Source organism: Suricata suricatta, chromosome 6, assembly GCF_006229205.1.
Source record: "Suricata suricatta isolate VVHF042 chromosome 6, meerkat_22Aug2017_6uvM2_HiC, whole genome shotgun sequence".
Classification (NCBI taxonomy): Eukaryota; Metazoa; Chordata; class Mammalia; order Carnivora; family Herpestidae; genus Suricata; species Suricata suricatta.
Genome location: NC_043705.1, coordinates 136,669,592 through 136,682,650, shown reverse-complemented (window position 1 = coordinate 136,682,650; position 13,059 = coordinate 136,669,592). Strand labels below are relative to the sequence as shown.

The window sequence follows — 13,059 nt, the reverse complement described above, 5'->3', positions numbered from 1 at the left end:
GTGTGACTCGGTGTCAGTGTCTGTGAGTGGGCTGTGTGTGGAGCCGCCGGGCACCTGTCGGGGTTTTAGGACACAGATTTCTGCAGGTTTGGCTCCAATGTGAGAAATCCGTACCTTCTGCATAGTGGTACAAGCATTCGTGTAGCCGTGGCCTGGGAGCGGCCTCCCGGGAGGTGAGAGGGTCAGGGGATGTGCCCCGGGCCTGGCCGTCTTTGTTTGAAGTCTACTGTGTGGTAGTGACTCCCCAGAATGTCGTGCAGCGTGACTTGTGTCTACGACACACATCAGTGGAGTCACGGGATAGGTTGGCTGATAGGAAATCCCAAGAAGAGTTTGGTGGGCAGGAATGATTGGGGAGAACTGATAATAAGACATTAATTGGAAGAAACCCCGAAGTCCTGGGCTTACACAACCACCACCACAAACCACTACTCAAAACCCAAGAGTGCCTGCTGCTGCAGGAGATGGGCCTTAACGGCAGCTTGGGAAGGACGTCGGGATGAACGGATCGCATGTCCAGTCGGAGCCCACGTGACGTGTGGCTGGCAGTGAGAATGAAGCCATATCCTCAGGGAACACTTGTGACCCACGGTCCCGTCTGGGCCTGTGTCCTCCGTACAGAGGCCAGTGTGACCAAGATGAGTGGTCCTGTTGAGGAACCAGTGAGGGAGCTGGGTATTTGCCTGCAATGAAGACGACTTAGAGAAGCTAGAGACTAGGTCCATGCGGGGTCACCGGCCTCCAAGGGCACCACCTGCTGAGGCCACTCCATTCCTGCTCTCACTCTGGCCCTTCCACCACCTTCCCTCGGAGAGTGCGCTCTGGCGGGAGCCTCTCTGAGGGAGCGAGTGGTGGTGCGGCGCCCCTGCGGCCTGGTCTGATGGTGGCGGGGTGCCTGGGCCGCCTCGCCTCGGGACGGGGTGTGCCCACCTCCACACACTGCGCGTGTAACTGTGATACATCACTGTTCACTTTAAGATCCAAATTCGCTAGCATACTCGCTTCAGACAGGCAGATCAAGTGACATGGAAGAAGTCTATTGCTGCAGAACAAGACAGTCTTACGGGAGTTTCGGAATGAAAGTCATTTCTTAGGCACCTTCCTGATACATCAGAATGACATGGATCCTGTCATATTTAGGAAAAGCCCGCTTGCTGGCAGAGCTGGGTCTGAAGTTGTGTGAGCGATGGCGTTGGCTTGCAGTTGTGAGCACTTGAGCGGCGCCGGTGGCGCGTCCGCCTCCGTTTACCCTGCCCCTTGATCTTCCTGAACCGGCCCCAGGCTGCTTCTGACCACCGCCCTGTGTCCAGGGCCCGTGGTATGTCCTGGTTTTTTCATGGCATCACCGCCTGTGGTCACCGTGTGTCTGTGGGGCTTTCAGGCGTGTGGGAGCACTGCACACTTCTGGGGACACAGAAGAGAGCGCTCAGCAAGCAGGTTAAAGGGAATCTCGTTTTGCATAATTAGCCTCTCCTGAACCGCACCGGCTCTGTTAGCCCACCCCTGCAGCTCCTGGGACCAGAGGGGTCCTGGGACACCTAAGTTTGTAGGAGTTGTAGACGGAGAACCCATGTCGGCCTCTGGGCTGTAGGCCACGTGCTGCGGAGCGCCTCTTGACCTCATCAAGATTGTGGGCGAGACCAAGAGACATGCACCCTGTAGCTGGCTGTGTCTGCCTCCGTTTGCAGATTGAGATATGATTTCTGTAGCATTTTGCCATATTCCCTCTCTCCCAGAACATACTTGGTTCCAGAACATGAAAGGGAAAGAGGAGAGCTAGACCGAGCGGCCCTTCCCTTAGTCTGATACCATGCCCCTCTGCCCTGGCCGTGCCCCGTTCTCAGCCCAGGGGACTGAGCTTCGCCCTCACTGCCTCTCTCCTCCTGCCCGGCCTGTCTCTGGATCCCAGTCTCCGTATTTGACTTCAGCCAGACCACCTGCCCCTACCCCAGTGTCAGAGGCGGTTTGGTCTGGCTGCTCTTAAACTTGGGGCAATGTCTTGGTCCCTGAGAGAGGGTGTCCTTCAGGGCACATTCACTGGGCTTTAGAATGTCTCTGAACAGGTGGGACCTGTGACAGTGTTTGTAGATCGAAGCTCTTGTTTATGAGTTCCTTTTGAGGACACGTCTTTGTTAACCTGTAGTCCTTTTGATCATGGTGGGGGGCCAAGAATTGTAGACACTTGCTGGAGAACGGGCAGTATTATGGACAGTCACAGGGAAATTTCCATCTCAGCGAATCACCTATTTTATCCTGAAATATTTCCGATCCCGGCTTCTTGTTTAAATCTTGTTTCCTGTTTAAATCTCCCTCGTGCTAGCAGAAGTGCAGTCACTGTGTGTGTAGTAGGAAAGAACAGCTATTTCTGTGCTCCGTGACTCTGGAAAGCGTTTAGAGGTACATCTGTGTTTCTTCTGAATAAATCATTCTAGCTGCATTGTTCTTTCCTCTTGTTTCTTTTTCACACCTTGTTTTTCGGGCTTTCTGCAGGATCTCCACGGCTCCCAGAGGCACACCCCCCCGAGTGAGGTAGTTACCTAGCCACAGTTTGCGTGGAAGGAATGAGGAAACGGACTTTTAGGTCAGGGTTTCTCTGTGTGCAGTTAATGTTTTGTTTTGTTTTAATTTATTTTTGAGAGACAGAGAGAGACAGTGTGAGCAGGGGAGGGTCAGAGAGAGAGGGAGATACAGAATCTGAAACAGGCTCCGGACTCTGAGCTAGCTGTCAACACAGAGCCTGATGTGGGGCTCGAACCCACAAATGTGAGGTCATGACCTGGACCTGAGCCGAAGCTGGACGCTTAACCAGCTGAGCCACCCAGGCGCCCCTCTCTGTGTATAGTTAGAATGTTGGGGTCTTTCAAGTAATTCAGTTGTGTGTTGTGTGTTGTGCTTGCTTTTTAGGCACACACACAAGGTCCTGTGCTGCCTGGATAGTCTCCTGGCCTTCTCTGTACACATTTTCTCTGTGTGGTGGGGATTTCCTACTCTTCGCATGCCCTTGTGCCCGGCTGTGATTTCAGCTTGTTGCCACTTGAGGGCACTTCAGGTTCTGGTGCCAAATCTGAGAACCTGAACTGAAGGTTCGCAGCAGAAGTGCGCACATGGTGCCGAGATGGTGGGCAGTGTGGGCGCAGAGCCGGGCCGAGGGGCAGAGTGGTCACAGGAAACAGGTGAGGACAGCCCCTCCCCACTGAGTGCGTGCGTGCGGATCGTGGCCCCTGGGGTCACGTTCCCTGAGGAGGAATTTCCCTGTGTGGTTATGTTTATTGCAGAAAGGAGACCACCTTTGTTTTACATGGTTGCTGTAGATCAAGAAGGTAGAACTGGAATCACCCTTTGTGGAAGGGTCTTCAGAGCCCCCAATTCCCGGGGAACTGAACGTGTGGCCTCATTTAAAACTGTCTTCACGTAGGATGTCTTAGGGATTAAGTCTTCTTTAAGGATCTTTGACTTGGAGTTGAACGGCCTTTTTCCCTTCTGGGTTTTATAGCGGGGAAGCGACATGCCTGTGCCCAGCCTACTTAGGAATGTCCTCCTAATGGAGGGGAGTGTCGGGGTTCCCAGGCTGTCGTCGGTCAGGTTGTGTCCCAGCTTGCCTCTCCGACTCCAGCTTCTGTTGATGATGAGGGGACAAGAAAATAAGACCTGCTGCAGGGGAAAAAGAGAAAAAGAACCAGTCCTTCTTTAATGATCTAGGCCACAGCGCCTGTTAACTCTGCTTTGTCTTCTCTATGGTGTTCTCTCTCCTACTGTGTTGATCAGGCGGTCAGACTAGATACACATTGTTTTTTTGAATATCACAATTTTCGAGGGACACAGTAACACTGGAAATGAGGCTTTATATTTCTAATCAGGAAAGCGTCAGGTTTTCAGTTCCTCCTGGACCATCTCGCAGGCCCGAAGCGCCTTCCTATGTTGGGCATTCGGGATGGCAGGCAGACTGTCGCCGAGCCCAGCAGCTGCCTGGATGGTCTGTGAAGACACGGCGTGGCCCCTGCCCTAACGTCCCCGTGGGCTGGCTGGGGCCGGGGCTGAGTGAGGTGACTGGTGCCCGTGTGTCTCAGCCAGGACCACCATGTCACCCCAGCAGCCTCCTGGGGCTAAGTGAGGGGGGGGTTGCTTTCTGAGCCCACAGTTGCAGATTTAGGTCTTCCCTCAAACCCAGACAGATGCGTCGGAATGAATTCTGGAAACAAAGGTAGGTTTCATAGGCTTTGTGGTTTCTCGGGATCCTGTGATGGACTTCTTGGGTTTAACACCTCTTTATCTCTGTTTCTTGATACTCCAGTTACCGGAAAAGCTCATGAGCAAATACAACTGGATCAAGCAGTGGAAACTTGGCCTGAAATTCGAGGGGAAGAGTGAGGACCTGGTTGATAAGATTACGGAGTCCCTCGAGCTGCTCAGGAAGAAGGTTTGGAATGTGCAGTTTTTTTTTGCTCTGATAAGCGCCGAACTCTCGCTCCTGATCGCCCAGCCGACCACTTCTTGTCCCCACCTAGGGGGTTGCCACATGCCCGTGGTGGGTTTTCAGGCAACACGGTTGAAACGAACACAAAGTCTTCCTGTGAAGACTTTGGGAAGATGGGGAAGTAACATCATTTATTATGTTTAGTGAAATGTTTAACACTTTCTTCAAAGGAAACCTTAAACAAGTGTAGTCTTTGTTCTAAGGCATATCGGCAAGCCCAGGGGTAGTCGGTATTTTGTCTGTATTTCTTGCATTATTATCAGTGATATAAGTGCATCTTTATTAAATTCTTCCCAGTTATGTTGCTGTTTTAAGATTCTGTCCATACTTACTAGACTTGTTTTCCTTCCTGAATGATTGTCCAGTGAGTAGATTCAGTAACTTGTGTTTTGAAAACTTCCCTGAAGGGGGGCACCTGGGTGGCTCAGTCGGTAGAGCCTCCGAATTCGACTCAGGTCAGATCTCACGTTCGTGGGTTCGAGCCCCGCGTCGTGCTCTGTGATGACAGCTAGCTCAGAGCCTGGAGCCTGCTTCCAGTTCTGTGTCTCCTTCTCTCTCTGCCCCTCCCCCTCTCATGCTCTGTCTCTCTCTGTATCAAAAATAAATAAAACATTAAAAAAAAAAAAACTTCCCTGAAGATTTCTCTGAACAGAATTATATGGAGAATTTTGTTGGCTGATTCCCAGTGATTTGGTTAAGGCAATATTCCTGTTCTGGAATATTCCACGGGATTGGGATGTCCTTGCACACTGCCCCACACTGCCCACTAGCTTGCTTGCTTGAAGCTTTATTCACCAGAAGCCCTGGCCTGAGGGCCTGCTGATGGCTCTGGGCTTTGTGAGTGGGAGGGAGGCTGGTACGGGGGCGGCAGATGGCTTTCTCTCTTTCTCTCTCCCTCTTCCTCCGTCCCTTCCTTTAAAAGTCTGTTTACTTTGAGAGAGAGAGAGAGAGAGAATGAGAGCTTGTGCAAGCAGGGGAGGGGCAGAGAGAGAGGGGAGAGAGAATCCCAAGCTGCTCTGACCTGTCAGCCCCAACATCAAGAGGTGGACGTTAATGGACTGATCAGGCTCCTGTTTCCAGAGTCTGCTAGCGTTCTCCTGCATGTGGATCCGCTTCCCCGAGTGCAGCCACCGTCCCGTTAGACGTGCGGCTCCGCCGGGGACTGTCCTGCTTGTTCCTTCTCAGCCAGTGTGAGGACCACGCCTGACACACGATAGGCGTTTGGTAAATGTATTGTGTGGCAGATGAACTGGGGGCCTTGCCCTCCTGGAACTTAGTGTTTATTGACAAATGTAAGAGTTTAATGGAAAGTTCACTGAAAAGGAAGTCTAGCGGTAAAGAAATTGGGACCCGAGAAGGGAATAGGGGTTCGGTTTCCTCTGCCTCGCGGAGTGGGGCTTCGGGTTTGTGGAGCGCAGGCTTGGCGGGGGTGGGGCCTGCGCTCCCCCGGGATCTGGGTGAGGGGAGGGCTGAGAGCAGACCCCAGGCCGTGGGAGGGAACTTGGGGTCCTCGGCTGGGCCGCTTGTGACAGTTTCCTTTTCATCTCTTCTAAGCTCTTGTGAAATTGCAATTTTTGCTTTATCAGTTGTGTCTGCTGTAATTAGATCCTCATTTTTGGGAATGTTTACGTGATTCCAATTCATACTGATATTGAAATTATTCATTAATAACCTAAGCCAGCATCACTGGTGCCTCTCATGTGCCAGGCTGCCCACGCAGCACGCCACGGGTTATTTAATTCTCTGTTGCTGGGTCATCCCTGTCGTAAAGGTTCCTGTTAGTGCCACCAGCTGCTTGGCCGCACGGCCTTCATTCTGTCCTGACTCTGTGACCCTGGAGCCACACCCTTGCTGCCAGCTTGGTTACTTTGGGAAAATACGAGATGTTTTAGCTTCCAGCCACGTATTGAAGAGAGTCCTGTGGTATAGTCGTTACCATTAACATTTACCATTGAATTTGGAATCGTAATGGTTTTTGAGAGGGGCAGTAGTTAGTGGTTATACGCAAGGACTAGTTTCTGGGGCGCCTGGGTGGCTCTGTCAGTTAAGCATCCGACTCTTGATTTCGGCTCAGGTCCTGATCTCCCTGTTCGTGGGTTCGAGCCCTGCACTGGGCTCTGTGTTAAAGGTGCAGAGCCTGTTGGGGATTCTGTCTCCCTCTCTTTCTGCCTCTCTCCTGCTCTCTCTCTCTCTCTTTCAAAATAAATAAGCATTAAAAAGATTACAAAGTAAGGACTAGTTTCACGTTGATACCTTGTCTCATTTACTTGAACTTAAGAGCACACGTTTATTGAGTTGTGTCGTTCAGGTAGGGAAGACTGTGTCTCTATTAGCTGAATACCTAGTCCTCTGCTTCATTCTTCATCAGGAGTCAGTAAAAACGTCTTGAGCAGATATATTCATTTGAGACTCTCATGTATATTTTTAAGAAGTTAGAGGGGAAACCTTAGTAAATTAACGATCATGAGACCTCACAGTCTTCCTTGCCCAACTTCATTTTTACAGCGCGACTTGGTGTTTCTGGGTGGTCAGTGCCCTGGAAACCCCTTACGGGAACGACTGACTTTGGCCGCCTGTCACAGCCACACACACCGGCCTCACACGCACCGTGTTAGCGCCTCCAGAGTATTTCTTTTTTTCTTTTAATTAAAAAAATTTTTAACGTTTATTTTTGAGAGGGAGACAGAGCACAAGCTGGGGAGGAGGGGCAGAGAGAGGGAGATGCAGCATCTGAAGCAGGTGTCAGGCTCCAAGCTGTCGGCACAGAACCAGATGTGGGGCTCAGATGCACAAACTCAGATCATGACCACCCGAGCCAAAGTTGGACACTTAAACTGGCCGAGCCACTGAAGTCGATGCTTAACTGACTGAGCCACCCAGACGCCTTCCTCTAGAAGTCTTTCTGATTGGCTCAATTAAAAAAAAATTTTTTTTAATGTTTTTTTATTTTTGAGAGAGAGAGTGAGAGAGCAGGGGAGGGGCATAGAGAGAGAGGGAGACACAGAATCTGAAACAGGTTCCAGGCTCCAAGCTGTTAGCACAGAGCCCAGCTCAGGGCTTGAACCCACAAACAGTGAGATCATGACCTGAGCCAAAGTCAGGCACTTAACCAATTGAGCCACCCAGGCGCCCTTTGACTGGTTCAATTTCATTGTCTAGGGTGTTAGGGGAGTTGAAAGTTGCATTCCATGGCCCAAGGGCTTCTTAGTGCATTGTACTTTTGTTTCAGATTAATGGGGGGAAAAGCTGAATAAGGAATTTGTGTGGTCTGAAGGGTGCCATTGTTGGAGCTAAAAACGTGAATGCTGTGAGTGTTGGTCCACGGCGCACGGTTGCTGCTTTTGGAAATCATTTTGTGCTCGTAGCACGGAAGCATACCAGGGCTTTTGAGAACGAGCACCTAGTCGTCATGCCCCTCTCTCGTTGCAGTGGGCAGGCCTGGCGGAGCTCCGCAGCGCCGAAGCGAGGCAGATGGCTTGTGACGAACTGTTCACAAACGAGGAAGAGGAGTACAGCCTCTACGAAGCTGTAAAATTTCTAATGCTAAACAGAGCCATTGAACTATATGATGATATAGAGAAGGGGAAGGAAGTGCCATTTTTCTCGGTGCTTCTGTTCGCTCGGGACACATCGAATGATCCTGGACAGCTGCTAAGGAACCATTTGAACCAGGTGGGACACACGGGTGGCCTTGAACAGGTGAGTTGTGCCCTTGGCGGCGTATTAGTCCAAAACCACCGCCGTCGTCAGCAAACGGTGTTTCGGAGCCGCGGGCGGGCGGGCGGGCGTCCTGGAGCAGCTGCGTGGGTCCTTCTCGGGGTCTCAGGAGGTGGCAGTCATCTGAGGGCTGGACTGGGCGGGAGGGTCCATTTCAACATGGCGCCCCCCCCCCCCCCCGCCCCCGGCTTTTGGTAGGAGGCCTCATTGGGAGCTTAGGAGGGTTTAGTTCCTGACACATGGGCCCTTCCGTAGGGCTGCTTGAGTGTCTTTGTGACGTGATGGCTGGCTTCTCTTGGAAAGTGAGGTGATCCAAGAAGAGGGAAGGAGGCGGCCACGGTGTGTTTTATGATGGCATCTTGGGAGGTAAATGCCGTGGTTTATGCCATATCCTGTTTATTACAAACACTAAATCCATCCCGCTCTCAAGGGGAGAGCATTGGTCCCACCCTCCTTTTCAAGTGAGGGGTGCAAGGGAATTGTGGGTCTGTTTTGTAGCCACCATGTGGATTTCGGCCGGGGCTGGCTTCTGCCGGACGGCGGATGGGATCAGCACCCTGGCATCTGGTGGGCACAACTGAGTGAAGCAGAGGGGCTTACTGAGTCTTGGCAGCTGCAGCGGTGTTAGGTGGCATCCTTTAAAAATAGAAATGGAGTCACCTTAGCCAGTAGAGACTAGCCTGCTCTTGGATCTTTCACGGAGAAGCAAGTTTGGGATTCTATACAGAGACCCAGTGCAGTTCTGGCCCGTGACTCACCACGCCTTGCACTGTGGGTAGTGCCCTCATTATACTACCCTAAAAAACTTACGTCCTTTTTAGTGGACTAGCCAGCCGTTAAAGTAGCATTTAAGGCTATCCATCCGAAGTGCTACCTTCCTGCTTACGCGATCCACTTGCACTTACCTTTTCCTGGTGTGTAGGAAAGAGCAGAGGCTGACGGTCACTGCCAGGCCGGGTGGAATCGACAGCATCTGCTTATAAAAACTACCCACCCTTTCAGCGTAGGCTACTTACGTCTCCTGAACCGAAGCACATGCCTTCAGCGAAGAGTCTGGTGCGGCTGTTTGCAAATTAGACCAAAGTTCGTTCTTCTGAATCCTCACAAAGTCTGCTGTCAGGGCGAGTCCGTTCTTAAAACGTAACAGCTTTATTGAGAGATAATTTACATACCATAAAGTTTACCCTTCTGAAGTGGTTTGTAGTGTCTTTATAGAGTTTTACAGCATCTCAGTAGTTTAATTTTAGACCGTTCGGTCACTCCTGAAAGAAACCCTGTACTGATCGGTGCTAATACCCCTCCCTCGGGCCCCAGGCAGCCACCAGTCTACTTCCTGTTGCTAGAGATATGCCTGTTCTGGACACTTCCTATAAATGGAATCATGAAGTACATGTTTTTGTGTGACTTCCTTCTGTCACTGAGCACAGCGTTTTCGAGATCACCCGTGCTGCAGTGTGTCTCCCCGCTGTGAGGCCAGAGCTCTCTTCGTTCTCCAGTAGATGGACAGGGTCAGCTGTTCTGAATAATCCTGTTACGAACATTTATGTGCAGGTTTCTTGTGTGGACACACGGTTTCATTTCTCTTGGGTATATACCTAAGATATACGTCTTTTTTTCTTTAATTAAGTTCATGTAACACAGAATTAACCAGTCCAGAGTGTGTAACTCAGCGGCTCCTGGTACCTCTAAACGTTGTGTGACCTCCGCCGTGTCACATTCCAAGCTGTGTTTACCCCCCAGCCCCGGAAGCCTGGTGCCCATTGGAAGGCCCTGCCTCACGTTGGCAGGTCCCATCTAACTGTTCTGGGCGGTGTGAAACGGTAGCTCAGTGCCGCTTAGGTCTGCATCCCTCTGATGACTTTTCAGGTGCCAATTACCTATTTGCGTATCTCCTCTGGTTTAATGTCTGTTCTTCTCTGATCCTTTGCCCAGTTTTTGAACTGGTTATTTGTTTTTTTTAATTGTTGAGTTATAAAAGTTCTTTTAAAAAACTTTTTTTTAAACGTTTATTTTTGAGAGAGAGAAAGAGAGGCAGTGTGAGCAGGGGTGGAGCAGAGAGAGAGGGAGACACAGAATCTGAAAGCAGGCTCCAGGCTCCAGGCTCCGAGCTGTCAGCACAGAGCCCGATGTGGGGCTCGAACTCTCAAACCCTGAGATCATGACCTGAGACCAAGTCCCAGGCTTAAATGACTGAGCCACTCAGGAGCCCTGAGTCATAAATTCTTTATACAGTCTGGATACAAGTCCCTTATCAGATGTTCAGTCCATTTTTGATGATCTGCTTTTTTGTAACACCTGTGGAGGAGAGGCCCGGGGCCGGGCCCAGGAGGCGGAAGGGCTGTGCTTCGCCGTGGCCAGAGGGAGCAGGGGTACGCTGCCTCTTGCAGCGTGGCTCCCCTCCGCAAACCTGTTTGCTCTCTTCCGCAGGTGGAGATGTTCCTCCTGGCCTATGCCGTGCGCCACACCATTCGGGTGTACCGGCTCTCCAAGTTCAGCACGGAAGAGTTCGTCACGGTCTACCCCACCGACCCACCCCTGGACTGGCCGGTGGTGACCCTGATCGCCGAGGACGACCGGCACTACAACATCCCCGTCAGAGTGTGTGAGGAGACGAGTCTGTGAGACTCGCCTGGACAGCCCGGCCCCACGGCCAAGGTGCGCCGGCTGCTCCGGGCCGCAGCCCTTGGGTCTCAGGATGGCCTGCGGGAACCGGTGGGGCCCGAGGGCCAAGCTGGACGGGGCTGTTCTGAAGACAGCTTTTGATAATAAGGATTAACCAAGTGTTTCCCTCACCTTTGATGCAATACCTCTCCTCGGGGGCCCTCAGGGCACTTCTTTTGGAAGGTACAAACTACGTCTTCTCGTAACACAGATCTTTTGTACCACAGGAGACTCTTGGAGAGGAATGTGTTCTTTATGTCTCAAAAATCAAACTCTCTAATGTAAACTCGCTCTCTGTTTTTTCTTAAGATGGTCATTTTTTGTTTTGGTGGCAACGGGCCTCTGGAGTGGCCGTCCTGTGCCGTGGCGGCTCACATGGCACAACTCCGAGATGGAGCCTGCGGGTGGCACGGCGCCCTCTGACAGTCCTGCTGAGCAGCGGTTTGGACACGTGATCGTTAAAGCTGTCCTAAGCAGACTGTCTCCTACGAGATTAAGCACTGGGTCCACAAAGATACTTAAGGCTGGAGGAGGGGCCGCCGAGGGGCGTGGCGGCCCAGCACTCCCGACTCTGAGAGTGCGGCGGGGCCTGCCGCGCCTGGCCTGGTGCCTCCTGCAGGTGGCGCGCAGCCGGGTGAGCTCTGGCGTCGGGCCGTTGAGTTTTTTCCATTTCACAGACGTGCCGTTTTATGATCAGAACGGAGCTGAGATCCACCTGCCTTCTTAGACCAGGAAACGGAGGCTCGCTGATGGTAGGCACTCGTCTGAGTTCAGAAGTGAGAGGGAGCTGGGTCTCGATTTCCCTGTGAGCCCTTTCCATGGTATGGTTTTGAGGCTGTTTTCGCTGCCAAATTTGAGTGCCTGCCAGGGGCTGGGCACTGACAGCAAAGAATCTGGGAGATTTCGGGAGTAAGATGCAACAGACGTGTGTGCTAAAACTGCGTGCCGAAGGACGGCCACCCGCGACTGGGCTTGGGAAGTCTGAGGGAGGCAGGGACGTTCCTGGCTCTCAGCGATTGCCCGCCCCGAGGCCTGGGGGTGACCGGGGTGGCGAGGGTCCAGACCATCCACACGGGGTGTGAGCGGTGCACCTTGTTCGTAGTGCTGTACCAACGTTGTGGGGGTAGAGTTACTTGAGGTACCGAGCTTTATTTTATAGTAATTACAGGCTTTATTTGGTTCAGTTTTACATATTTAATAAGCCATCAAATGTCTTTTGGGAGTGGCAAACCTTCTTTGAAAATTTAAGTTTTGCTTTATACTTAAAAATTAAAATGCTCATGAGAAAACTCAGAGGACACACAAAACTATGCAGACTGTTACATTAATGTTTCCACATTACTTCATCAGTAACTTATGCCACATTTTGTAAGTGTTCATTAGAGTGTTTGCATCACGTTCTGTTCTGAATGTGTGTGAAAGCGTTGGAGAGGCTTCGTGGCTTTCACTGTGAAATCGATGGTACCTTGAATAAGGAGATACCTAGAAGCCAAATTAAAGTAACAATAATGACTTCTTATTGGCCTCGATGCTTCATTTCAGTGTTTGTAACTGTACAACAGGAAGTGCTTACGATTCATTCTTGAACATTTTTTAAAGCACACTGAAAATGTTGAGGCACAGGGCAGTGAGGGCTGTGTCTGGGCTGCATGGCCTCTGGCTGTTGGTTCATACCTGCTGTAGAATTTAATAATGCTCATGATCATCTCTCTTTGCATGTTGAACATGTTCTGGTCTTGGTGAACTTGAACTGGACTTCTGGGCAACTGTTTACATGCATACTTCTGTCTTGTTCCTGTGGATGCTTGTTAGAGTGCAGAGACTGGTCTTCACCACCACTGATGAAAGTTTGAAAGCATGTGTTTAAGTTAGTTGTTTTTTGTCCCAGCGCCTTACTGAACTCTGCTCTCGGACTGTTATCCAGGTTTTGTGGGATCCTAGCGCCAGAGAAGCAAAACCTTCAAAGAAACAATAGCTCAGGAAATACAGACGATTGGCAGACTTAAAAAACAAAACAAAACATTTCTTTGTTGCAGCCTGCAGCTTCAGTTGCCCAGAGTCTTAATTCCAGTAATCATTCCTGATCTTGGGCTGGTGGGATGACAGCAGCAGAATGGAGAGTGCACCTGAGACCACAGCAGATGCAGGCTAGTCTGCCTCGAGGGGCCTCTACAACGATGACGCGTTCTAGAAGGGAACGCAGCGGT

At 51.1% G+C, this 13,059-nt stretch overlaps 1 protein-coding gene across 1 annotated transcript in view; it reads left to right on the top strand.

The window, feature by feature from the left end:
• OTULIN (OTU deubiquitinase with linear linkage specificity) overlaps positions 1-12,371 on the top strand; it is a 28,263-nt gene extending 15,892 nt beyond the window's left edge. Inside the window, exons 5-7 of the mRNA XM_029941070.1 lie at positions 4,292-4,417; positions 7,904-8,173; positions 10,619-12,371. Of these exons, the coding sequence (XP_029796930.1) occupies positions 4,292-4,417; positions 7,904-8,173; positions 10,619-10,813 (591 nt within the window). The 3' untranslated portion in view covers positions 10,814-12,371. The remainder of the gene's footprint in view (positions 1-4,291; positions 4,418-7,903; positions 8,174-10,618) is intronic.
• The last annotated feature ends 688 nt before the right edge of the window (positions 12,372-13,059 follow it).